The sequence below is a fragment of the Monodon monoceros genome, unplaced genomic scaffold, assembly GCF_005190385.1.
Source record: "Monodon monoceros isolate NGI ecotype Baffin Bay Population unplaced genomic scaffold, NGI_Narwhal_1 Super_Scaffold_4, whole genome shotgun sequence".
Lineage (NCBI taxonomy): Eukaryota > Metazoa > Chordata > Mammalia > Artiodactyla > Monodontidae > Monodon > Monodon monoceros.
Window position 1 is genome coordinate 23908862 of NW_021703781.1, and position 26870 is coordinate 23935731.

Here is a 26870-nt window from a genome sequence, read left to right on the forward strand (position 1 = left end):
TACACACTCATTAGCTTCTTTTACGTACTTGTCACATTGCAGAGTGGTTGCCTGCTTGAGTGCCTGTCTCCCCAGATAATCTTTGAGATGTGTGAGGGAAGGCACCATGCCTTATTCATCTCTGTATCTACAGCACCCACACAGGGACCAGCATCAAAGAGGCATTCAGTAAACACGGGAAAGAACAAATACATAAATGCATCGTAGCTGTCAGGAGGCCTAACAAGAGGCAGACCCTCTTGTTTGAAAAAAGATATTTCAGCCTGATAGAATTGTACATGAAAACAGAATATGCTGACCCACAATGATAGCCCCGGGGGCTTCTCCTAGGGCGAGATTTATGACTGAACTTCAGGAGGCTCTTTTTCATTGCTCAGAGGCCCCTTCTGTTTATTTGCTGGGTCTTGGTCACATTTCCATTAGAGTCGTCTAAGAGCTGAGATCCGAATAGGCACTCTAGGCATGGCAATTCACTTTGAGTTCTGCCAGCTGCTTTCTCTCATCAACTAGAGTCTGCAAGGGTCAACCTAAGCCCTCATTCAAGATCAAAGCTAAACCACACCTGACAAGTGAGTGGGGGAGGGACAGAGGCCAGTTAGTCCCAATCGCCTCCCCAACTCCTCCTGATGACACTTGCTGCCCCTGGGCCCCATCCAGTGCCCCCTCCCCTCTGCTGGGTCTTAGCTCAGGGCCCAAAATGATTATTCTCTATTCATAAGAAGGAGGGTAAAGACAGTGCTATGGGCACATTGAAAGCTGACATCCCTGATCTCCTTGATCTCGGTGGAAGACACTTACACAGACCCATGGATGCTTGAGAGCCTGGTCAGCTGTGATACGCTTTGCAGGGTTTATGGTCAGCATCTGGTTGATCAAGTTCTTGGCTTCAGGAGTCACCGTGTCCCACTCCGGTGATGGGAACTAAGGAGCGGGAACAAGAGAAGGAGGGATATGAAATTTGTGAGCCTCATACCCCCTATAATTGGGGTACTCTGTGTTACCTAAAGCTGCCCAGCAGGGTGTGGGAAAGCCCTGGGGTATCCCAGGATCAGGGTCAACTTAAAGACCGGGAAAGGAAAACAGAACAATCATGGTTAGAATGCCAGAATATCAGACCGGGAGACTCTGACATCTTCTGGTTCAACTCCATCTCTCTACTAGGAGGAATCAGGTGTTCAGCGCTGTGCCGAAGGCCCCACTGCAGTGGGAGAGCCACCAGACTTCTCATCCCTGTGTCATGCAGCACACCACACAGCCACACCATTCTTTGCAAATAACAGACCAAAGGGCTTCAGTGGACTCCGTGACTTTACAGCTACCAAAAATGGCTGTGCAAAAAAGCTGCTCCCTGGGACAGGTGGTGTCAAGAACTGAGGCCTATATGCCATGCGCATCCCTGGGTCTTCGAAGTCCCTGACACTCCCTGTACCCTGTGACACACTCAACATGCCCCTTCCCCTGGTCAGAGCCTGAGGGGCAGGAACAAACAGGTCCTTACATCATAGGCTCCAGCCTTGATCTGCTGGTACAGCTTGTGCTGATCCTCATCCCAGAAGGGAGGGTAGCCCACCAGGAGGATATACAGGATGACCCCTACAAGACAGGACACAGGTCACTGGGGTCAGTCACCTGCTTTGCTGAGGAACCAAGAAAAGCCACACAGGGCTCAGAGCCACCCAGAAAGTCAAGGCCATACCAGAAGGAGAAGTGAATGGCAGCCAATAATGCTGTGCCACTATGCTTCACTCCCCACGTCACCAAGCCGCGTCCGGGATTTCTTTAGGCACAACCCACCTGCTAAGGCATGGGCAAATCCCTCTTCAAGAAGGATGCAACGTCATCTAGGAAATACTTGGGGAGAAGGGTGTGATGGAAACAGCCATCCCGGGGACACTTGAGCAAACACCGTGAGCTCACATATACCAGACGCCTGTGGGACCCACAAGGAAGAGCAATGCCTCTTTCTTGCCATCGCTGGAAGTCGAGGGCCCTTAACACCAAAAAGCTGAGTGTGTGGAATGGGCTTACCGCAGGCCCAGATATCCACAGGTTTTCCATAGGGATCTTTCCTCAAGACCTCAGGGGACAAGTAACCTGGGGTGCCAGCAAAACCTGTAGCGGAAGAGACAGCGGAGGCACACTGAACCCACTTTCTCTTTCATTAAACCCACATTAGCAATTTCCCCCAAGTCCCTTCTTACTCCTGTTGCTTTTGCTACATAAGCTCTCAGCACACGGGCAGCAAGAGATGACGGGCTGGGCTTCTTGTAGTGCCCGGAATCTATATCAGAGGGTAAGTCCATGTGTCTACCAGGAATTCCCATCCTCCCCAGAGGCAGCAAGAACACAGTGCTAACAGCAGCAAGTCTCACTGTACTGAGTCATGGAGGGCCAGGGGGAGTTCTGCACCCTCCCCTCCTCCAGTCCCTGAGGAGCCCAGGGCCATTAAGGGTCTGGTTTCTAGTTATGAAAGAGGAAGGCAGATCAGGAAGAGGAGGAAGGGCGGGGGCTGCATTCCAGGAAGACAGGATCACTCTTACCAAACCAAGCCTGTTGCTCTCCCTGTACTTCGATGGCTAGGCCAAAATCAGCCAGCTTGACTGCGGCACCCTTGCATTTACTCGCCAGCAGGAGGTTCTCAGGCTGTATAAGGAAGACAGAGAACCTCGTGAGGCACCCACCCCGCAGCCCAGAGGGAGCCTAGTTTGGGCCTCGCAGTACTACCATCTGGCACCAGGTGGCGCCAATGCTTCACAAGCAAGAGGCAAAGGGGGAACCTGGGTAGTACCTTCAGGTCCCGGTGGACAATGTCATGCTGGTGGATATGGTTAACACTCTCCAGAATCTGATGTATACAGTGGCTGCAAAAGCAGAAGAAAGGTCAGTTCAGGGTTAAACCATCCATGACCACACGCTGTGGACAAAAGCACTTATCTCTGGGTCAGGGATTCACAGAGAATCACTCAACGAGGAGCTGGAACCTTGGACTTTGGACATCATCTGTTCAACCTACTTTATAGAAGAGGAAACTGAGGCCCAAGCAGATTAACTGGTTTTTCCAGGCTCTCCTGCTAGATAATGGCAGAGGGCAGACTAGAACAGGGTCCACCATGCCTCCTTAGACTGTAAAGGCCCAACATATTCAATTGGTTTCCAAGAAACTGGGGGACATCTCAGACTCCTGAGAAAGAGAGACCATCCAACTCCTTCCTTGTTTCTCTTCCCTGCTATGGTAACTCTGTTCTTGGAGAAGAGGCTTGTGGTAGCAACTCAGGAAGGATAGTCCAACTTATTAGCTTAAGTCGTTTCGGGGGTGGGTACACTCATTCTTTCATTTAAATGTTTATCGAGCACCTACAGGCACTGTGCTTGGTACCACATCAGCTGTAAAGATGACCCAGTGCCTGCCCTGAAGTTTACCGTCTAGTAGGGGAGATAAAACAAGTACACAGGCACCATCAAGAAACAAGGTACTAAAGAGGGTTCCAAACAGGCACCTGAGGAGCATTTCTGATCATGATTTTTCATAGAAAAAGACAAACTAGAGTCACATTCAGCTGCTGATTCGTGAACCCACCTTCCAAACCATCCTGCCACACTTGCAGTCAAACTCCTGGTGGGGTGTACTGGCAGTCTAGAGCACTGGTGAAAACTGGGGGATGATTATGGCCCCCAGAGGACATCTGGCAATGCCTGGAGACATTGCTGGTTGTCACAACTGAGAGGGACAGTGCTACTGGCATCTAGCAGGGAGATGGTTCTAAACCTACAATGCACAGGAGGGGCCCTAACGACAAAAAATTATCTGGCCCAAATGTCAGCAGCGCTGAGGCTGAGGAACCCTGGCCTAGAGAATGGAGCAGGTACTACCAAGTGTCTGCTGAGCTGGTGACCTGGACTTATTTTTCCTTCCTTTAAAAGCTGATGCTGGGGCTTCCACAAGAGCCGAAGGGTCTTGCTGGGCTCCTGGAGGCTGAGGCTCAGGCCTCCCTATAGGACACAGCCCAAGAGTAGGCCAAACAGACTTTAAGACTGAGCTGAAGAGGCGAGTCTCCACAGAAATATATAATTAGAACAGAGGCAAGCTAGCAGGGAGAGCCTTCTGGCCAAAAATGGCAAAAGTGCGAACTGTCCCAGCAGAGCCAGGCCAAGCCCACTGGTACAGTCACCCGCCCTGACCCCCCCCCTCCTCCCCGCCAGGCTCCCTGAGTTATCACTGCCTCCTCCCGCCCAGAGCCTGGTCCTCCCCTGCTGGCACTGGAATTCATCTCCCACTTGAGAATTTTTCCTGAGGCTGCAGCATCTGAGGTTGATCAGCAAACAATGGCCTCTCAGGGTTGAGAAACCTGTGAGGAAGCTGTGCTCCCCCACCCTCCAGAAGCAGCCAGAGCTGCCACATATGCCTGAGAAGCTGCAGGCAGGATGATCAAAATCAGGTTGTAAGGACATCACCCGAGAGAAAACTCAGGGCGGGGGAGGAGCCGAGGAAGGAAAGGCAGGCCAAACAAGCGCCCCAGAGCTGCGGTGTGGGAGGAATTCTGCTGTGTCACACGGAGGAGCTGCCAGGGCTTCCTGGAGGGCTGGGGGCTGAAGGGTATGGCCGAGGAATGGTCCTCTAGCCTGTGGAGCCCCACATGGGGGCTGGTGATGGTGGTCAAGACACAAGGTGATTCAGGCTGAAATCTCCCAGGAAGGTTCCCCGGTTGGATTATTAACCCAGACATTTACACTCCTTTGGGACACAAACCATGTTTCCTCCATCTCTGGATCATCCCCAGGATGCCTCATTATGCAGTAGGATTTGTCAAAAGAAAGAAGCAGGGATAGGGAGGGTCCTTGGGCCCTTGTGAGTAGGCGGTGGTGCAAAGAAAAGGTATTTCTGGTGTGACGGCGTAAAGGAGATATGTAAGAGCTTTGCAAAAAACTGATCTGGGAGTGCTGAATTATTAACTCCTAACAATACCCACGGAATGTAGCCTGAGTCCAGCTCTACAGAATCCTTGTCCAGATAAGAGCTCTTCTGATCTCCCCCAAAGACGATTCAAATAGGCAGGACGCCTGGCCCCCAGGGCCCTCATCTCACCTGGCATCAGCTTCACTGTAGTATTCTCTGGCCACAATGTCTTCAAACAGCTCCCCACCGGTAACACTGCAACCAACAAAGAGTGTCAGAGGAGGCAGGTCAGGTGTCCAACCCCAGCATCCAACAGGTAACAGGTCACACTGTACAACAGCTTTAGAGAAGTGTCAGCTCTACATGCATTTTGTCTGACAGCCCAGAGCACGCCAGTCCTTCAATGACATGGAGCTTCTCCTTGGGACAACATGGGCCCTCCCTTCCCCCTGCACATTTCTGTTTCTGTAACCTATAGATTAGCTAATACTCTGGTAAAGATGAATATACAGGCATCTAAGAGAAAATAATCAACCTACTCAAACAGTCATAGCTTTATTTGAGACCAATCTGAATACGAAGATAAAGCTGCCCAAGAATGACAGACCTACCACTGAAGTTGAAGAATAATGAGACCAAGGACACAGAGACCCAACCCGGAAAATACCAAAGAGGCATTTCTACGAGGTGAAGAGCCACTTTTAAGAAATTAAACCGTAACCAAAGTGGAGGAGAGACCAATGGGAGCCTAGTTTATGACTAATAAAAGGTACCTTCAATTTCCCAGAATTTTTAAGGTCATGCAAAGACCTATGTTCTATTTCTCCACTAAGGACAACACACCAAGAAACAAGAAAAAAGCATCTGCACAAGGTGCGCTGCTGAACAGAAATGCAAGAGCAACGCCATCCCGGGGTTCAGAGCCCGGGGGAGATACTGAGTGAGCAAGGAGACCCTCGGCAACCTGCCCATTACCAGAGGAAGTTCAAAATCAAACTCCTCTCCATGGGCAAAGGAGGGGGACCCTCGGCAGAGGCTGAAGACCCAGTTTAGGCCTTTTTTCCAAGCCTTCCTCTTGAGCCGGCTGGAGGGAAAGGCCCCCACACCCTCAGAAAGCGGCACTTACAGGTCAAACACGAGGTAGTGAAACCCTTCTTCAGAAATACTGTCATGGAGGCGTACTGCAAGAGAGGAGATGGGGACAGAGATTAACAGAGAGAAAACCTGGAAATCCTACTCCTCTCCTCCTTGGCCACCCCAGCCCTGCCCCGTCCTGTCAGCCCCACAGGCTCTCTCCTGAGAATGGGCAGACGCCCAGCAGCCCCGGTCCAAGGCAACATGGCCACAAAGCAGAGACGACCAGACCCCAGGTCCAGCGCTCTGGTTGCCACCTCAGACTGCCTACAATGTAGGCGAGAGACAGAAGCTTTGTGGCTAAGAAGTAAGATAGGACGGAGAAAAGCAAGAACCTTCTTCCCAGAGGGGGCTGGTCCCAGAGAAGGTAGTCCTGGGATATGACACGTGAGGGTGCAACGCAAAGCGAGCAGCACCGAGAGACACAGACTGCAGGGGGACAGAGAATGACAAGATGGGAGAGCCTGAGAGCCTGGAGTAGATGGGAACAGAAGAATTAGAGGGAGGGGAAGAAGTGGGAAAGGCAGAGCCCAGCAGGGAGGCGCGTGGAGGGAGGATGACGGATGGTGAGCACGGGAGGCAACACACAGATCCAGGCGACGACAACAATAACCATTTATTAAGTGCTCACTACGTGCCAGGCCTTGTATTAGGCTCTTTGCGTACATTACTTATGCTACAAGCATTTACTGAGTGACTACTGGGTGTTGGACCCTGTGGTAGATGGCGGGATTTAGGAAGGACACAGTACTGGCCTTCAAGGAGTTTATTATTCCTGATGACCACCCCGAGGTAAGTATTACTCCCATTCCACAGATGAGGACACTGGACGCTCAGGGACATACAGTATCTTGCCAAAGGCCAAAGATGTAATGGGTCCAAATGTGAACCCAGCTCTTTCTGACTCCAAAGACTGGTCCATATCACTGTTTCCTATAAGAAATGTGGAGTAGCCCACACACCCCGGCAACAAAGCAATGCAGCCCGGAGAGAAACCACTCACGAATGTGCCTACAACAGCATCAAAGACGGCTCCGAGAGGCTACTGCATGTAGCTGCAGTGAAGGCTGCAAGAAAAGGCTGACGAGCAGAATCCCTTCCCACTCCCCACCTCCAGAGCTCGTGGGCAAAAGCTCAACCTAATGTCTTCTGAAGTCTCCTCTTCAAGCCTGTGCCCACAAAGCCACCTCGGGGTTAAATGCCAACCCCTGAGCATCATTCTAATGCAAACACAACTTTGTTTTGGCCAACCATCCTAGCTGCTCCTGTCCCTTCCCTCACCTGCACTCTCTTGATGGGGAGCCTATGTTCCAAAGGGCTTCTTCTGTTTGACCTTCACTCCATCCCTCAGCAGTTCCAGGAGCACCTTGCAGAACACTTCAAGAATGGCCTGACACCAAACCAACCAGTGAAGTTCTTGGATACAAAGAAATCACAGTGTCTCTTCCATGTCCGGCCCCAACCAGCTCAAATGACAACTACCGTTTCCAGTGTGAGAGCGTTTCATCAGGGCTGAGGCACTTTCCTACATACCCTTCCCACCAAAGCAAGATCAGCCGAACGTAAAATATAGGCACTCAGCCATCACTAGAGCCCTGTGGTTTTCCTCACTTGATAAATGAGGACTCGGGCCTGCCAGGGCTAGAACCAGGGCCTGACAATTGTTTATACTTCATATTGCCAACCTTACTAGATCTGATCTGGTTACTCACCCCAAAATTCCCCCAGAACTCAGTATTTCTGCAATTTACCAATGGGATCAAAGGCAGGTGGTACTTCTAAAACCCCTCCTCCTCAAATGATTCTCTCCTATACTCGGGCACATAAGCTCATACTTCTCTAGGCCTGTGGGGGACATAAGGAAGGAGCCATAGCCAAACCCTGCCTCCCTTCCACCCTAACTGAGCCAGGCACGCTCAAGCGAGCTCCCCCAAAGCCCTGCCACCCTCCCTTCTCACTTGTGGGTCTCTGGCGGGAGTTGGTGTCTCATGCTGAGTCCTGCTGCAGCTGCTACTCCCTTGCTTCCAAGAGGACTTTCCATTTAATTAAAAATTTGCTACTAAAAAGCATTAAAGTGTGTAATACAAATAATCCCCTGGAAATCAGCTGTCCCAGAAGCTAAAGACCAGCTTCATTAGGGAGGTGACCAACAGCAGCAGGATGATGCACTAACAGGGCAGCAGGTACGATGCTAACAGCCACTCCCAGGGGAGTCCTGCTGCCTGGCCCTGCCTCCTCAGGATCCCTGCCCCCAGACCCACCCCCCCAACCCAGCACAGCAGGGCTGAGAACAGGGCAAAAAGGGCAGGCACCCATGCCTCTGCCCAGACAGGGAGTCACTGGAACTTGCCCTTCTCCAGAAAGGCCACACACGGAGCCCAGGTGGGAGGAAGCTGGGAGGGGAATCAGAAGAGCAGAGCAGCAAAGGAAGACTAATCCTCCCAGGCCACCCAACCCAGAGAATGGCTTTGATGTGTGTCTCAGAGCATGGCAATCACCAAGACGAGGAGGGACAGGTGTGGAAGGCTCCATCGCTGAGCAAGACTGCTATCTTTTTGTTTCCATTTGTAGAGAAAATTAACACAGGACTGAGAACAAGACAAGAAACTTGAATGCACCACTCTAACTGCCAACCTAGCAGATTCTTGATATTAATGATCCAAATTACAATACCTAACTCTTAGTTGAGCTGTTTCAATGTGCTCGGCATTGTGCCAAGTGCTTTTACACATGTTATTTGACTGAACCCTTGCGTTAGCTCTGTCGGGTAGGTACTTCTATCACCTCCATCTAACAGGACAGGAAACGGTGGCTCCAAAAGAAACTCACCCAAAGTTATACTGAGAGGCAGAGCTGAGACTTGAGGACAAAGCAAACTGACAGCAAGATCCCTGATTTTGTGGAACTGCCTGCCAGGGAGTCACTTTCTCCATCCTCTTAGGCAAAGGAGCTCCAACCTGTCCCCACTAGCCCTGGCCATTCTGATTCACTCAGCAGTGTCCATTCAGCACCTCCCTGAAGCAGGCGTGACTGTACATGCCACGGACACAGCTGTGAACAAGGGAAACCCAGCTCTGCCACTGCGCAGCCTCTGGGGGATCGGGGAAGACGGGCTTTAAAGAAGCACTTACACAAATGCATAACCAAGTGGTACTGTGCTGAGGGCTGTCAGGGAGAAGTAAAGGATGCTATGGATGCATGGGGAAAAAAACAATCCAACACCCAGGCCATTCCACAGTCATGAGAGGGTACGAAGGCCAAGGAGGACCAGGCCAACTCTAGACAGGAAGATCTGGAAAAGGAGTATGAAGCAGTTACTGCATTACAGTGATAAACCTAATTATTGTTCTTTACAAACTGTGGAAGGAAGAACAGGCCAAAAAAAACCCTCGATGTCTCATACCTTCAAGTACTGACAAAGCCACAACCCAAATTTTGTGGCTGTTTCCAATTCTTTAAAAGCCACCAACAGTATGCCACATTTTAACTAACAAACTTTGGTCAAAAAAGCACTGACAAAGTATCACTGTTCATGTCCATGGAAATAACACAGTAGGAAGGAGGTCCTGTCATCCCATGGGCTGGTGAGGGATGAACGCTGTCCTCCAGAAGTGGGTGGGCAGGGATTTGGGAGCTGCTCAGTTATGATCCAATGTTTCCTTCTCTTTCTTTACAACCGCTTTTGCTACACTTACTATTAGCTGTATGGACCCTGGGCCCAAGGTAAAACGCAGCCAGGCTTGAATAACTTGCGAACTGATTTGGGTCTGGGAGTCTAGGAGGGGTCACTTCTGGGAGCTGGAATCTCCATTTTCATCATTTCCATTTATTTCCTAGGCCTCCTTTGCTTGCTGAACCTTTTCAAAACAACTCCACGTAGAGGCACAGGTGACAAAACAGAGGCACAGGTGGGTGAAACCATGTGCCGAGGTCACAGCTAACCAGCAAATCCCAGATTCAAACCTAGAGGACTTGACTCTAAAGCCACAGACCTTTGCTTCTCCACGTGCAGTCCATGGATCAGCAGCGTGAGCATCAGCAGGAGAAGTAAGGAAGCTCAGGTCCACCCCAGACCTACTGAATCAGAATCTGAATTTTAACACAATCCCTAAGTGATTCACGAGCACATGAAAGTTTGAGAAGTGCTGCTCTAAACCACAATGCTAGACTGTGATGAAACTGCTGGGGCAGCTCAGCACGAAGGAAGACAGAGTCTATTCATTAGAGGAATTTAGAGCAGAGAGCAAGCAGAGCACAGGTAGAAGACACTTCACTCAGACTTTAGATGATTAGCACTACTGCCGTTTCCTCCTCTCAACTCCACGCCTCCGGCCACTCTCCCAGGGCTGTTTCAGGTCCTGCAGGATGCCTGAGAACCAACAGGCTTCAAAAAAAAAATAGACTTTACCTTTTAGAGCGATTTTGGGTTCATAGCAAAACTGAGAGTAAAGTACAGAGAGCTCCCACCTACCCCCTGTCCCCACACACGCACAGTGTCCCCCAACATCAACATCCCCACCGGAGCAGTGCATTTGCTACAGCTGATAAGCCTACACTGACACATCATTATCGCCCAGAGTCCATGGTTTACATTAGGGTTCACTCTTCCAACAGGCTTTCAACTCCTGGGGCAGAATATCTATCAGGGAAAAAAACTGGGGGTGCCTGGCTCCTTGTACCAAATACCCTTCTGAATTCAAGTGCCTAAGGGTCTGACAATAACCAGAGGTGGACCATATGCTCTCTGCTCTCAGCTTCCTCAGTTCTGCACCACTCTTGGGCTGGTCCACTTGTATCCCTGAGGGACGGAGTTAGAGGCTAGAGCCAAAAGGGCCACAGCTCTGAAGGATGGAGCAGCGGAAAGAGGAGATGAATACTGAATTAAGGGGACCAAACTGCCTCCTCTTCTGCCACAAGCCAGGTCAGGCTCCATGGCAACCCCGCCTCCTGGACCTGCAGCTCCCCCACATCTCCAGGAGTCCTGGTTCCCACTGGACGCCAGATAGCCTGGCTAGCCCGCTCTGCCAGGACACGGTCCTGACTCACCCTTCCCTCCCCCTGCTCTTGACCCCAAAATAGGGCCTCAGACCAACACGCCCAGGATCTGGGAGCAGTCGTGAAACGGAAGCACAGTTCTAGGAGATCAGACGCTGACAAAGGGAGTGTGCCTTGCCTGGCCTTCCCTGGGTCCTGCTCCCTCCCGAACAGAGCAGATGGCTGGGGTACATGGTCACTCCATCTGCCTTAATTCTGAGCTGGGGGCAGGTGGTTAAAAAGAAAAAAAAGCGGGGGGGGGGGCTACCAAACCAAGTAAAGTCTAAAAGGTCAAAAAGTATATATCTAATTTAAAAGAAAACATAAAAAGAAGGCTCGGGCATTACTCAGCTAGAATCCCAGTTTTGTACTTGCCGGTTGATTCTCGACTGTCTTCATCCTACCCTAACCCTGCTGTGGTCAACCATGCCCGTGTCGCAGGTAACGCAGACATGGTTCTGCCTCCTGCATCATCTACCCCACCCCTTGTTCTCCTCCCTCCAGGAGGACAATTCATCATTGCTCTACGAGTTGGTCACCTGGAACATAAGGAAAGGAAGTTGCCATCCGCAGACCCTGAGACCCGGGACTGGAACACCAAAATGCTTCTGTGCTCATGGATGGCTTCAGTCACCCACGTTCTTTTTTCCTCCTACTCTGGAACTGCTAGGTCAGAGGTCACAAGCTCACAAAGCCTAGAGGGACCAGGTAGGCAGTACAAATGTGAGATAACAGCAAAAACAGTGGCCAGCGGGCTGAAGGGGCAGCCACTGCCCAGCCCCAGCTGATTCTGGCCACATAATGGATGTGGGCTCAGCAGAGCCAAACCTTCTGATTTGAAAGATTGGGAAACAGAATTTTTTTCAAAGTGTGAAATCTCGTTTTAAAATACTGGCAAACAATAAAAATATTTTTAAACCACTGAGCCGGCCAAACAAAACACGCCTGAGTTTGTGCCTGCTGTTTTAGCTGCTCCTCTCATCATTTCTCTTCTACCTAAGGCAACACTTTGGTCCCCACCATCCTGTTTGCAGGTGAGGGTCTAACTTCAGAGAGCTCCGGTAGTTCCAAACCCAGGACTTGTGGGCTGAGAAGTGCTGGCTCCTTGGAAGACTGCACCAGGCAGAGCTGAGCACCAGCTATGCCAATCTGCTTCGGGTGTAATCCAAGCTGCTGATTGCCATCTATAAAGCCCTGCATGGTTGCAGTTCTGGTTACCTCACAGCTCCTCTCCCCTTGGGCTGGAGTACGACCTCACTCTCCTACGTTAAGCGCTCCCGGTGAGCATTCCAGCCCGAGATCTGGGAAGCCGGAGGCTGAGTAGCTCTGGAGGAAGCATCGAGCTTCGGCAAGTCGCCTTACAGCCCCAGCTGCCAACCCAGTGGAGTGGGAGGCCTCCAGGGCACTGTGGGAGCCCCGATATTGAGGCCGTGCCTGAGGAGCGCGGAAAACGTGTTGTCCTTTGTGATGATCACAGCTTTCAGGGAAAACCTAGGAGATGCTCCCTGCTCTGCCTCAAGTCAAGCTCAGGGCTTCTGCTCAGACACTGCAGCCAGCCCAGTTTCTGTTCCCTCTGCAAGAAGCACCGAATTGGGGCCAGCGTTTTTGGCAAAGACTACTTCAGCTGAACAATGTAAAACGGAGCCGGAGTGGGTTGTGGCAGGCAAACCTCCTCGGCTTTACAACAACCAACAATGTGCTCCTCTCCCCCATGTCAGGGTGGGAGCAGGGAGGAATCCTCTTATTTTTCTCCTTCACCATCCAAGTGGCTCCTGCCATCCCATCTCCAGAGAAGCCAGGAGGGTGGGCAGCTTGCTTTCCCGGCTCCGGGGAATACAAACGGGAGCACCATGGAAACCCCCAGAGTGTGCATGACACCGCAACAGGAACAAAACTTTTTCAAGTCCAGAAACAAAATCCGGACCCTTTTATGACGGCCATGGAAGGTCCCTGGTGAGGGATGCTGGCAGGCTACTAGCCCAGAGCCTCACACGCCGAGGACCTGGACCTCAGCCCAAAGACGGAAGGAGAGGGGAAGAAAGCGAGTCTGAAACATATTCTGATACCTCACTCCCAGCCCTGAGATGGCACCACAGGGATGGAGACACTCAGGTCTCTGAACTAGAACACCCCAGAATTCTGAGCAATACATGGCTGCTATCCTGCTTGGGCAAAAAAAGACATCAGGCAAAGGCCCAGAGACAGAAGTGGTTCCCTACACAAAAACAGTGGATTTCTGTTCTCTCCAACTTCCACAAAATGCCCAAGAAATGCTCTATATAAGGGCACTTACCAATGTTTGGATGCTTCAAAAGTCGGCATATCCGGGCCTCACGTTCTAGTTTCTGGTGATCTAAGAGCAGAAGAGAGAAAACAAAAGCCATCAAACACCCATTCTATTTGTGGCCACCTGGCTATTCATATGCTTTCAATTCTTAGGCACCAACTATGCCCTTTTTACAATTTGCTGAATTAATACATCAGGTCACGGCAATTCTGGAGACAGATATTAATGACAATCTTTTCCTGATGAAGTGCCTTAGGAAAGCTTCCCAAGTTAGTGAGTGGCAGAGCCAGGATATGAAGCCAGGTCTTTAACTAAAACTGTAGTGCTCTTTCCACCACAGCAGGGATTTCACTGGGCCAGTGTGTCCAGAATCTCTTCCTTGTTGGAAATACTAATAATAATGGCTAAATTTTATTGAACACCTACTACAAGACCAGATATTGTGCTCGGAGTGCTGCATATATTCTCTAATACAGTCTTCATGGCAACCCTGAAACATAATGATGCTGACAATGAAGATGGTGATGATTTGAAAATAATAATAATACTAGCTAACATTTATTGAGAGCTTACTTCTACACCAGGCAGATACATATTTTAATTTAGTCTCATAACAATGCTATGAGGTTGGTAGTATTATGATGCCTGTTTTGCAGAAATCCTGCTTCTCCCCAGGATCCTCTTGGCTGTCCACTGCTGGGAGCTCTGACCTCTTGGCACTCAGGCTCTGGGGTTACTCTGCTTTGGTGAAATGACCAGAATCTAAGAGCCCACAAATCTAAGCAAGCTGTGTTTGGTCAGTTCCTTCCCCAGGAAGGCAGAGCTCCAGGAAGTAGAAAGAGAGGCTGCTACTACTCAAAGCAAGGTGGCCTAGAAGCCCTGTCCACCCTACCCCCCATCTCTACTTGCTGGAATCCTGCCAAAGTCACCTGCTTCACAGAGTCTTCCCTGTTCCTCATGGTAGTCTGTGACTTCTCTCCCCATGACCCACCCCCATCTCCCACAGCACCTCTTATAATTCTCACATCACACATTAAATCACACATTAAATCTTTCGGTCACAAGCTTTTCAAAGGGTGGGACCTCTCTGCGTGATGCTTCCTAGAGTTCCTTCCATATCAGAGGCTTAATAACGGTTTGTCAATAACATTGACAGTAGTAGTAAAAACTATTATTTACGAAGCATTTACTATATGCCAGGCAGAGGCACGGATTATCTTATTTCATCCTCACAGAAACCCCGTGAAGTGGAGGATCTGATTAGTTCCACTACATTGTAAAGGAGGAAACTGAGGCTTAAAAGGTTCAAGTAACCTGGCCAAGGTCCCACAGACAGGCAGTGGATACAGGTGGTCCGAGCCTAGAGCCCTCCTTCTCATTGCTATGATGTGATGACAAGATAAAGAAAAGTGAGAGTATTAAGTAAAGACTCCAGGCTTTGGGGGGCATAGTCCAGTTCACCTCAACTTCCCCAGGTCCAGGCAGGTACCTTCCCATCCATAGCTGCCAAGCAATTCCCACCTCCCTTGGTAGGGGCTTCTGCCCATCCACCTCTACCTAAATAGCAAAGAGCCTCTGTAAAGCCTCCCATGACCCTCACAACCATCTTACCAGGCAGGTGCATTGATTATCCCATTTCACAGATGATAAAACAGGCCCAGAGAAGTTAAATAACTTGCCTGAGATCCTACAGCAGGAAAGGGATAGAACTGTGATTTGAAGCCCAGGCCTGCCTGAGATAATGTACGGATTACAGATGAGAAGGAATTCATATTTACCGTTTCACCAACCACCCTCAGCTTTGTCCTAAACTTTCCCTCTAGGGACAGCTCTGCTTTGTGGAAGAAGGACGTGGGGACAGGCAGAGATTAGTTCCTGCTGCCCAGCTAATCCATCCCAGCTGTCCAAAGATCTGGGTCAGGCCTTCCTTCCCATCCTCGAGTTCAGTATGACCACTGACCAGGATGCAGCCAGGAGAACTCCAGGTAACCCCACATTGCCTGGGATCCCTCAGGGCCAGGGACCTTCAGAAGGTAGGCAGTTGAGGAAGCAACACTAGCCCTGCCTAGTCCCCCTGCCCCCCCTGCAGGGGGCCTTGCTTCTTCCAGATCTGGCCAGAGGATGTCAGGGCAACCCCACCTTCCTTCCCATCCCTGGACGTGGGATGGCAGTACCAAGCTAGTCACCCTAAAGCTGAAGACCTACCAGCCCTCTCTCTGACCACTCACCTCACACCCTCCAACCCACAACTCTCGGGCTTGGCTGCCCGGGCAAGTGCGGGAGAACAGTATCTTGCGATGCGGAGGTGGCAGCTGAGGAGAAGGCCCAGAAGATTAATGTTTATCTCCTCCCTTAAGACTCTTACTGGCTAATAGTTACAGTTCCACAACAGCAACAGCCCTAAAAATACGGGTGCTCTGGCACCCGTATTATCAGTGACTCAGAGTAAGAAGAGAAGAGACACAGAGTCACACTTCCAGCTCCTTGAAGGAGCTGCCCAGGGTCCAGAGGGTCCTAGATAGTCACTTAGTTCGACCCTAACTCCAAGGAGCTGAGCCCCATGTTCTGCCCAAGGCCTGTGTCTCCTCTGAACCTCGGGTCCTTGCTCTGATCCTTAGTCATGGAGTCTGGCCATTAACACATCAGCTTTGGAGTCAGAGAGCCCCAGACTGAGTCTCAGGGCCGCCATGTTGGGTGAGTTATTAAACCCATCTGAGCCTCATTCATTCACTCAGAAAATATTTACTGAGGCCTACTATGTGACAGGCACTGCTCCAGATGCTGGGGATATGGCAGTGAACAAAAGAGATAACAATCCCCACCCTCATCGAGCTGATATCCTAGAGGAGCTGAGGGGGAGGGACAGACAGTAACAACTGGATGGTATGTTAGATGTCGTGGTAAGTGCGATGGAGAAAAATAAAGCAGGGAAGCGGGAGAGTGGACACGTAAAATAGGTGGTCAGGGAACACCTCAGCAAGGAGGTGACGTTTGATTAGAACCCGAAGGAGGTGAGGTGAGAGAGTGAGCCAGGCACACAGCTTGGGAAAAAGTTTCCTCACTTCTAAAATGGAGGCAGCAATATTCATGGATTAAATGATGTATTTGGGTAAACGCTCAGCACAGTGCCTGGCACACAGGGAGAGCCTCCTTTCCAAGGGCCCAGTGATAAGACAGACGAGACCTCCCAGGCTGGGCTTGTGCCCATGGCCATCACCAGAGACACGAGAGTCAGTCCCACTCTCCCTCAGCCTGGGCAGTCATGGGGTCCACAGCACAGCAACTGAGCCCTCCGACCTGGCTCCATCACAGCCTCCTGTTTGGGGGTGGCCCACCTGTGTCTAGAGCCTACAGGGGAAGGTTAACAACAGGGGCTCATCAGACAGAGGACAGCCCAGGAAACGCTGCTGCCCATGGGATCCCTGGTCTTCCTCGGCCTCAGCCTTGCTGGCTGTGGCGCCCTGCCATCCCGAAGCTCTGCTCAATGAGCCGTGTGGTTTCTGCTTACCACGCTCTCCCTGACTCCTTACTCCTCGCACAGCCAGCCAGCACCCCACCTCTCCAGCTGTTGTCTCTTGTCCCTTTCCCCCCTCACTTCCGGTCCTGTTGTCCCCTCCAGGGCTGCTCCATGTCTGGGAAAAAGCAAAGGGCTCCACCCCAGCAGCAGTGGTGTTTGAGGAACAAGTAAGGTTTGCAGAGCATCTTTTCCAGATGCAAGGTCTGTCCTGTAAACTCGCATCCCCAGCCCCAAAAGGGGTAAGGCCACTGAACTGGCCTGGTCCACAGTGGTAGGTCCAGTCCTGGCTTGGCATCCCAAGGTGATTAAACATCAGCCGGTGCTCTTGTCACAAAGGCAGCCTTCTCCCTTGAGACGTCCCCTCCTTCCAGTGACCACTGAGTTTGCCGTTCCTAGGGAACAGCCCAGACCTTCCAAGGCTGACCCTCTTCCCACCCACCTTTCAACTGGGCTCATCCCCACCCCCTCACACGGCCCAGCCCCCCCTTCCTGTTTGACAACGGCCACTTCCCGCTTTTGCACAGGGCCACTTCCTGCCTGCCTGTGAGCTACTGCCATGGAGAGACCCACCCCTGCCGGCCTTCAGCCCAGCTCCAACCATAGCCCTCTGCAAGGATTTCCCCTCAAGAGCAGAGGTGGCAACAGGCGCAGAAAGCAGAAGCGGCCGTTATCAAGATCCCGCTTCAGGCTTTCCTAACAGCCCACCCAGGGCAGAGCCAGGCCCTGGGACACAAGGATCCCTGGAGGCCTCACGTCTCCCGCTTTCTGCCCAAGCACTTCAAGACTTGGTTCAGGGCACCACAAAGGCCGAGTACCCTTGACAAGAAGGGCAGCAGGGAGTGACCAGATGCAGAAAAGAGGAAGCAGACAGTGAGGAGACGGTGCGTGGCAGAGGGGGGGCAGAGCCCTAGAAACTCCTCTCCCTTAGGACCCCAGGGGTGACGCCCACTCCAAATTCACTTTCCTTCCCCAACAGGATCGGGGCCCAGGGAGGGTCGTCCAGATTCTCCACAGCCCTGCAGAGACACGCTGGCTGATTTAGTGACATTTCTCTAAAACCATGAATACCAGCACCAGCTTCAACTAAGATCCTACGGCCACCTAAACATACAACCCACTGTAAGTGGGAAAGGACACAGAGGCCTGCTCTGGCTATGGGGACTCTCCCCAAGTTCCAACCTCAATGACACCCTTGACTTTTCAAAGGGTATTTCAAAGGTCTGTGCCTGTGGCCCCAACATGGGTTAGGAAAAGCTTCCCAGAGCCTATCGAGTTCAGATGCTCGATGTGGGTCTCTCCTCTTGTTGCTCTTCCAAGTGCCCCCCTCCAGGCCCCCCGTAGATATCGCTCCGAGGAGTATAAACAAGGGCAGCATAGGGATTTGGTGTCATAATCCACATTCCCCAGCTGCTTATAAACAGCCCCTGGCCTTGTGCACTGACTGGTGGGAATCCCAAGCCACAGTCTCACTGACCTTACCCTGACATTGTGATGCCACATCCCTTCCTCTGTGAATCTCACTCTTAAGGTGCAAAGTCCCCAGTTAAGAGCAAAGTCCGTGTATCATGTAAGAGCAGGGGCCACAGCTTCTAATTCCTTCACACCCATACACCCGGGAACTAGCTGAGGGCTGTGAATACAGTGAGACGGAGCCTGAAATGTGCCCACGTGAACCCCCGGGGCTCTGTCCTTTAACCTGGTGTCCCCCTCTTCTCTTCAGTCCTAACTCGAGCAGTTTTAACTGGGTGACACAAAGACCTGAGCCCTACTTTGGTCTCTGAATCTTAAGACAAGAGAAGCTTTAACTAAGGAGGAAAAGGAGGGAGGCACCAAGAAGTGCCCCATAGTGAAAGTCTCCCAAACCAGCTTGGACAGGGAAAATCCCCATGGGGTCACTAGCAAGCCCCAAGAAGGCAAAGCTCTGCCTCTGGACACTCTCAAGGGCCAGAACAAGGTCAGCTGCCGAGTTCTCCATGCCCCTGGCAGGGCTCTGGGTGCCTGCAGCCTTTGCCCACTGTTTTGGTGACATTTCCTTCATGGTAACCAGCCCCAAGTAAAACATCCCAGGAAGCAGCCCCTAAAAATAGCTCCTCCCAGGGCAGCAGCAAGCAGGGGGAGGGGAAAGAGAGGGAGGAGAAAAGAGGGGAGCAGATGGGAAGCTGCTGCTGCTGATAGAGCCCAGGAAGTATAGGTGGTGTTGGGGGGAAGTGGCTGGAAATATCCCCATCATAGAGCGGTCTCTACCCACAGAGGTGGTTACAGATGACAGCAAGACCTAGCCAGCTGAAAGGAGGGATTTGCTCCACTGGGCTTAGAGCTCTGGGCCTAGATGGAGAGGTATGGGGGTGATATATCAGGATGTATCACAGGAGCTAAATATCCAGAATATGTGTTTTAAAGGGAAGAGTCAAAGGGTAAGTGAAGTCCATACTGCTTAAGGATGCTGGGATCTGAGCACTGGCAAAATCACTGGCATGCCTACATCTCAAAGCAAACCAATCTTTTGTGTCTTGGTTTCCCCACTGGCTGTGGGACAGATCTGGCTGGCCAGGGGCAGAAGACAAAGGGCCTCTGCCGAGAGGCACTCAGAAGGTGCAAAGTGCCCATTTCTTCCTGTCACCACCCTTTTGGCACCCATGGGATCAGGCCCATGTCAGCCCGCCAAGGCTGTCCAGAGAGCAGCAAGCACAGAGATGGGGCAGAAGCCTGTCACACCCACTCCTCCCCTTCCCTGTCTCCAGCCTCAGCAGAGAATGGGGTCAGCCACTCACCTCTAGGGTTTCAGCACAGCCTCAAAGCTTGGAGCACAGCTCCTAACAAGGGACCAGAGCAAGCAGCAGGAAGAAGCAAGCAGCAGGGCTTCCCCTACTGCCACCTTGGATGGGGCCACCTTCCAACCTCCATCTCCACCCTATGATGCCAGCACCCCAAGTCACTCTGGGAAGGGGTGGGAGGGCAGGGAGGCAGGCCAGTGTTGTGTGAGCTAAGTCACACAGCTCAAAGCATGACTGTGTGATGAAACTGGCCCTCAGCACAAAGAAGGGGCCTCCAGGCTGCTTCCTCATCTACCCAGGGAGAAGGGTCAGTGGAGCTCCTTCACTTATACACAAGTTGCCCATTTCTCTGTCAACAGAAATTGGTCTGTTTTATCCTCAGGAGGAAAGCACGGTTTTGGATCTAATATCTAATCTTCTTAAATGCTTCCTAAAGTCCCAGAGTCCCAGCGTTCCCATGCTGCATAGATTTCTCTTTCTTCTGCCCCTCCCTCATTGCTGTATCACCCTCCTCTCTCTTCATCCTTAACAGGAAAGTCTCACTTGGAGATACCACAGGGGACACAAATGTCATGGGGGCTACTCAGGCCAACACTAAGGGGGTGGAGACTTTTAGCTGGCACCACCCAGGGGGATCCTATTTCACTCCTCAGGGCCAGCTGGACCCAGAAAGGGACAGTCTTTGCCCTTCTGGTGGCCAACATGCGACAACTCCAGCCACTCAGCTTGCCACAGCCTTGGACACGAACTGACACCCCAAATTGGGGGCTCAGAAGCAGGCCTCTAATCACAGAACAGCCCATGTACACAGATGGCCACATACCGGCCAAGACACCACCTGGAGAAGGCTGGGCTAAGGTGTGTCTGGTAAATCTCAGAGATCATGGCAACAGCAACTGTCACAGCTGTCGCTGATTTTAGACAGCATTTCTTAAAAGTGTGGCTCAGGGTCTACCTGCATGAAATTCACTAAGGCACTTGTTAAAAATGTAGATTCTGAGGCTACACCCTAGACCTCCTGAAGCAGAATCTCTGTGGATAGAGCCCAGGAATGTGCATTTTTAACCAGTCTTCAAGGTGATCCTCTTGAACACTAAAATTGAAAATTGCTGCTTAGAGGAAGTCCCAGCATTGCCCTATATGGCTGTTTATGACACGGAAGGAAGATGATAAGCTGCACTGTCTTCCTATATCTCCCACCTGCTTTATTCTCCAAGCACAGGTCTTTAACCTCATCTGTCCTCCCCTACAGCTGTGTCAGGCCTACAGCCTGGCTCCATGGATGAGAAAGGGGGAACCCAAGCCAGCACCAGGGTACAAGGGATCCAGCAACTTGGCTATGAGTTTCCTGAGCGCCAAAGCCAAAAGGCAACCAGGCTGGTTACACAGTCCATTCACTCAACAAGTATAGGAGGCTCAATATGTATCAGGCACTTTGCTGTATCAATATGTATCCGGCCCCGCCCACACCAAAGTGAAAGAAACAGATATGGTTCCTACCGTTACCCTCCCAGGTCCTGGGGAAGGGGAAAGCTTTTGCTTGCATTTAGCTTCAACAGAAATTTCTTCACATGGGGTATACAGATTAAATAAATAAATAAGCAAAGCAAGTGCTGTAACAGATTTCATAATATTGTTACCAATAGCACCTCTTAGTAAGGCTAAGTATCCCATCATAGTGAAAGCAATTGGAATTCAGATAAATGGTCCAAATAGAGAAGTTTCTTATGACGTGAACTGCTCCAAAGATAAATCCTGAACTATGTAGAGAAAAGAAAGGACCATTTGCCCTTCAACTGTAGCAATATGGGAAATGCTTTGGATATAAGCAAGAGAGTGGGATATAAAATGTTATGCTCCATGAGGTGAAAATCTATATGCATATGAATAAAGATAAGAAGAGAATATGAAGATTTAAAAATAAAAAAAGACATAAGGGCTCAGGCTTCTGGGGGAGGGGGTGCTCTTAAATCTTAAAATAACGACTTATCATTGCCATCACCTGGCCCACTAGCTCTGCATCCAAGCCTATTTTAAATGCCTCCTGCAGCCTAGCTGAGAGCTAAGCTTGGAACCACCGGCTCCCTTAAGAGCCCCAACTCTACACCTACTGCTGTTCCAAAGCAAATGGAGTGACGTTATTTGACTTCAAGTGACTCTACGTAGACAGGCCCGCAGACAACAACAGCGCTCAAGGCTCAGCCACGTGAACTCATGCCCATGGGATCCCTGGTCTTGTCGCACAGCCACCACCGTGGGCCCCCGAGGCCACCATGACAAGAAACAACAGAGCAAAAGAAGGATTCCCATCCAGAGCTGACCCCCCAGAAGACCAGGTGATCTCTCCCCATGCCTCCTGGGCCACCTTACCATGGATGCCAAGGAGAACCAGCCCGATACGCTCTTTTTCACTCGGCAGCACAGAGGATCACAAACAAGAAAGATAACAGGCAGAGAGACTCAGCAAACACAGCAAGCTCCTTCAGACCCTCATGGATGACCCTGGTGGGCCCACCACATTCCCAGACACAGAAATCCAACACCTGTGGAGCCCCAGACAGACAGACAGCGACGAGTGAAACCCAGCCCCAGCCGCTGCACCTTTATAAAATATACAGCGTAAACTGAGAGGCTTCAGGGAAGCCACGGCCTTCACTCCCTAACCCCATGGGCACCAGCCTAGTGGGCACTGGCCCAACCCTCCCCAGGAGCTCACACCCCCCACGTCCACACCTACAGCACAGCCCCTGGATGGCTCCCTCTATCTCCAAGACAACACCCTCCCACTCTCAACCGCCAAACAGTATGGGCACTTACATATTCCTGAACTCTCTTGTTGGCATCTGTGCCTATCAACCAGGACCAGACCTCTGTCCCAGAGTTAACATGGCACACAGGCCACGCAGCAGAGCCCCAGTTTTGGCATAACCATCTCGAGAGAGGGGGAGTTGCTGCCTAAAGCATACGATCTTACACAAGAATCCTCTTGGGGAGAAAAAAAATCAAAGAGAAATGAAACCTCATCCCATTTGGGCAGGGAAAGAAAGATATCAGCTGGGAAAGATGGGACACGGTTGAAAAAAGGTGAGGACTGGAAAGGGACATGATCACATCAGTTAGGGAAGTTCAGGTGGGTAGGGAAGGAGTAGAAAATGATGGACCAAGGCAGGCAGCTCCACAAAGTCACCACACCAGCTATCCTCATCCCAGAGTTCAGCTCCCAGCTGTCTCTCTCTCTCTCTCTCCCTCATCCCTGGGTCAGAGGACAGTGGTGCGATGAGGAAAGCAAAGCACTGCATCATTAACTGGAGACACCAGACACCAGCCCCATTTCTGATGCACCAGGGCTATGCTGTGTGGGCACGGGGAGGTATCCATTCTCAAACCGTCATCCCTGCCTGCGCCCTGCATCCTTGGCCAGAGGATGTCTGCCAAAGAGTCCAGCCCACCACACTGTCCCGCCTCCCCATGGAAGGAGGGCATCTGACTGCCCACATATCTCTATGGCAACCATCGCCTCCGACTCAAGGTACCCAGAGAGAAAGAAAACAAACAAATAAGTCAACTTAATAGCCAATGTAGAGGAACAGCAAGAGACAGGGGCTGGGAGGGAGACAGCAAGACAATCCCTGCTTGTGAGGATGGAGAGAGGCCCTCCCAGCCAGGAGGCAGACACAGCCCTGCTAAACAGGTCCCAGAATAATTGACATGATAGAAGCCCACTGTCATTTTATAGCTTCTCCAATGCTTAGGGACATCTATTACATCTCTTACCCCAGAGACGCCCAGGTCATTACTGGCCATGGCCCACATCTTCTCCAGGGCATCTGTCCTGGCTCCTAATATATTTATCGCATCCTATTGCCTAGTCTTAATTCCTTTCTATGAGTCTCATAACCTTTGTCTTGGTGCTACACCCTGCAGCTCTCGATGACCTGACCCATCCACATACCTCCATAGTCACCACACCTGTTCACAGAGCACTTCACACATTGTTGGGTCTATACCTATCAGATGAGGTGAGTTTGGCAAGCACCCAATACAAGGTGCAGGGAGTGTAGGTTCAAGGTGTGAGAGACAGGGCCTGACCCTCCTGGCCTCAGGTACTTGGAAGGATCTCACAAGTTAGGCCCTCAGGCCTGGGCCTTCACAATTCTCAGATCCCGAGGCCAAGCTGCTTCCACTCCAACCAGGCCATTGAGATTTCCAGACCATGAGGCATCAGCCTCCACCCAGGACAGACTGCATCTGCTGTTGCTGCACCACCAACTTTGTAATTTGATCAAAAAAGCAATCAAGTTCATCTGGCAGGATTTGTTCCTGAGAAGCCCTCGACAGTAGCAGCCTCCCCTGATGTTTACAGATTCCCTTCCCTTGGGAGTCTGTTCTGCCGCCTGCTGGGCAGGGGGAGGCTGGATTTGTCAGAGCTGTTCACTTACTGCATTTTCATCTTAAGTCCCCACTGGGGCACAGGGATTCGGACAGCCCTGGAGTGGTTACCAGTGCCCCAAACACAGACTCCAAATGACCCAAATGAAGAGCTAGCCACCCACCACTCCCCATATCCTCCACCTCCATAAAAACCAAACTCCTTTGAGCCTTCACAGACTACTCCTCCCAGCAGCAACCTACAACTCTTACATCTTCATTCTTTTCTACATGTTCCCCATACAATTCCTTGCCTGGTTTCAAAGTCCACCCACCCTGAAATTCCAACGCTTCTCCAAGTGCTAAAACGCACAATCCCCAACTCCTGGAGCATCTTCAGAAGAATCCATAGCCCTTGGAGGCACCCTTGGGAGAGACCAAGATGGGGAATACTCACCCCGGGCAGATAATTTCTTGGTATTGATGATTTTTGCTGCATACTCCTGCGTGGAGGTTTTCTTCACACACCTGCGGACCACAGAGAAAGCACCCCTGGAGGGAGAAGGGGGAAAGAACTGGGAAACAGAGCAAACACACTTCAGGTCTGAGGACAGTGATGCTCCCAGCACTAGACCTTTAGTCAAAATCACACACACACACCAGCATAGTACCCATCACCATCCAACATGGAGCAGAAGGATGTGGCCTCTGCAGGACACTCAACAGATGTGGGTGGAGGACCACCCTACTCCCACACCCACATCTAGTTCTGGGCAAAGCAACAGCCCTAACCTCAGGCTGTGCGTCAAGCTGGTGGCAGATGCTTAAAACACACACCTGCTGCATCTCACAGACAGCCCTGCAGTCCCGGCCTAGAGGACCCGGAGAAGGCAAGAGACCCTGCCCTCTTCTCAGCAGGAATAGTTGGGGGTAGGAGGAGGGATTAGAAAGAGGGTATAATCCCCTGAGAGAGAAATCTCCCTCAACCATGGGGGAAGGTGGGGAAACTGAGGCTCAAATCCCCCTCACCCGGCTTCATCCCACTGCATCCTGGCTCAACTGACAGCAGGGAAAGAGAGGATCCAGTTGTGGGTCTCAGACATCAACAGCTCCCCTTCCCCATGATATTTCCCTCTACGTCCGCGCCCCCCCCCACCCGCCCAGTCCCCCACGGGAGCTTCCACACTCCAGCTCTGGAAACATCTAGGGGGGCGGGCAGGGCGGGGGCTGCAGTGGCCGGGCTCGCCGCCGCGGGTGGGGGTGGGGGGGCTGGGGCTGCTGCAGCGGCCTGCTCAGTGCGGAGGGGAGGGGGATGCTGCGGCTGCGGCGCGCGGCTCCCGGGACCGCTGCAGGGATGGGGGGAGGGGACGGGGGTGCTGCAGCACTGCCCAGCAGTGGGGCTGGGTTCCTGGAAGCTGCACTAGCCGGGGGCGGGGCCGGGTACCAAACATCCCCCCACAACCGGGCACCGCAGCGGGGTTGGAGGTGCAGGGCCGGGGAGGGTCCTGAGTGCCAGGCGCGTGGGACATAGGACGGGATGCCGAATGAGCTCCTGAACTGAGTGGGAAGGGGGCAGCGAGCAGGTGGGGTCGGGATGGGGGGCGCCTGAAGGCTGCAGGAGGGGCGGGGCTGGGGGCGCCCAGGAGCGCTCCAGGGGCTGCAGTCCCGGCGGCAGCGCGGGGTGCAGCAGCCCGGGCAGCTGCTGCAGGGCTCGGAGGGCGCTGCGGGGCAGGGAGCTGGGGGCGACGGGGCCCCCGGAGGCGGCTGGCGGGAAAGGCTGGGGGTGGGGCGGGCCGAGGGGGCGCTGCAGCGGCTGGTGCAGGGCCGGGGGGCGGGGCGAGGAGACGCATAGCGCCCGGGCGGCGGGGGCGGGGGGGGGGGGCCCCGGCGGGCGGCGGGCGAGCCGTACTTGCCGAGCTCCTCGAAGAGCTGGTAGTCGTCGGTGAAGCGGGTGCAGGTGGCGGTGGTGGCCATGCTGGCGGGCGGGCGGACGCGGCGGTGCAGCCCGCGCCGACGTCGGTGCACAGTCACCGCCGACCGGCCGAGGGAGCAAGAGGAGGAGACGGGGCTGAGCCCGGCAGCACCGCGAGACTTTACCGGGGAGAGCGAGGGAGGGAGGGACACCCCCGCGCCGCCCGCCCGCCCCGCCCCCAGCCCCGCCAGCCCCCACCCCGCCCGGCCCCCGGCCCGCCCCCGGGGAGGGGCCTCCCGCCGCCGGCCCCGCCCCGCCCAAGGGAGCCGCCTGGGCTGGGTCGAGCGCGCGGGGGAGCGAAGGGGAGGTGGGGGGTGGTCTCAGCCCTGGGCCGCCCGGAGGGAGCTGAAAGGTTCGCGACCTGTGGGCTTGTCTCAGGGCGGATCCTACAAGTGCTCAGAACGTGCGTGCGAGTGTGTGTGTGTGTTGGGAGTGTGTAGGGGTCTGGACCACCGAGTTTTCTGGTGAAGCTCCACACTCGAGTCCGGCGCACACGATGTGGAGAGAGGGCCAAGGTCAAAAAGCCCGTGTCACACTGCACACTCGGGAGACGCCCACAGTCTGTGCAGAGCCAGCTCTCAGCAGCCTTCCCTCGGGAAGCTGACAGTCTAGACTTGTGTAAGCATCAGGGCCATTATTAGATAAAACCCTTCAGGCACGGTTTGTTCAGGGAGACCAGGCCAGGGCGAAGGATGCAGGTGGAACTCTGCCTTCCTGCACTCCAACCTTAGAGATGAGAGAATGTTCTCTCTCTGGCCAGCTAAGAAAGGGATGAAATGGGAACCATTTAGAAAAGGCTTTGTGCGGTGTGGGCTAGAAGAGCAAGTGGAAGGAAGAAAAAAATAGCCCCATTTTCTTGCAGGCAGCCTTTATTTTATTTTATGGCACTC

At 52.4% G+C, this 26870-nt stretch overlaps 1 protein-coding gene across 11 annotated transcripts in view; it reads right to left on the reverse strand.

The window, feature by feature from the left end:
* CAMK2G (calcium/calmodulin dependent protein kinase II gamma) overlaps positions 1-26106 on the reverse strand; it is a 54298-nt gene extending 28192 nt beyond the window's left edge. For 4 of the 11 annotated variants that reach the window (XM_029244834.1, XM_029244838.1, XM_029244840.1 and 1 more), the window contains exons 1-10: positions 25918-26106; positions 24466-24560; positions 13356-13415; positions 6021-6075; positions 5084-5149; positions 2789-2861; positions 2541-2643; positions 2029-2112; positions 1499-1593; positions 799-921 (exon numbers count right to left, since the gene is read on the reverse strand). In XM_029244834.1, coding sequence (XP_029100667.1) covers positions 799-921; positions 1499-1593; positions 2029-2112; positions 2541-2643; positions 2789-2861; positions 5084-5149; positions 6021-6075; positions 13356-13415; positions 24466-24560; positions 25918-25982 — 819 coding nt within the window. In that variant the 5' untranslated portion in view covers positions 25983-26106. The remainder of the gene's footprint in view (positions 1-798; positions 922-1498; positions 1594-2028; positions 2113-2540; positions 2644-2788; positions 2862-5083; positions 5150-6020; positions 6076-13355; positions 13416-24465; positions 24561-25917) is intronic. The other 7 variants (XM_029244835.1, XM_029244833.1, XM_029244839.1 and 4 more) reach the window with 4 other exon arrangements.
* Between the last annotated feature and the right edge of the window lie 764 nt (positions 26107-26870).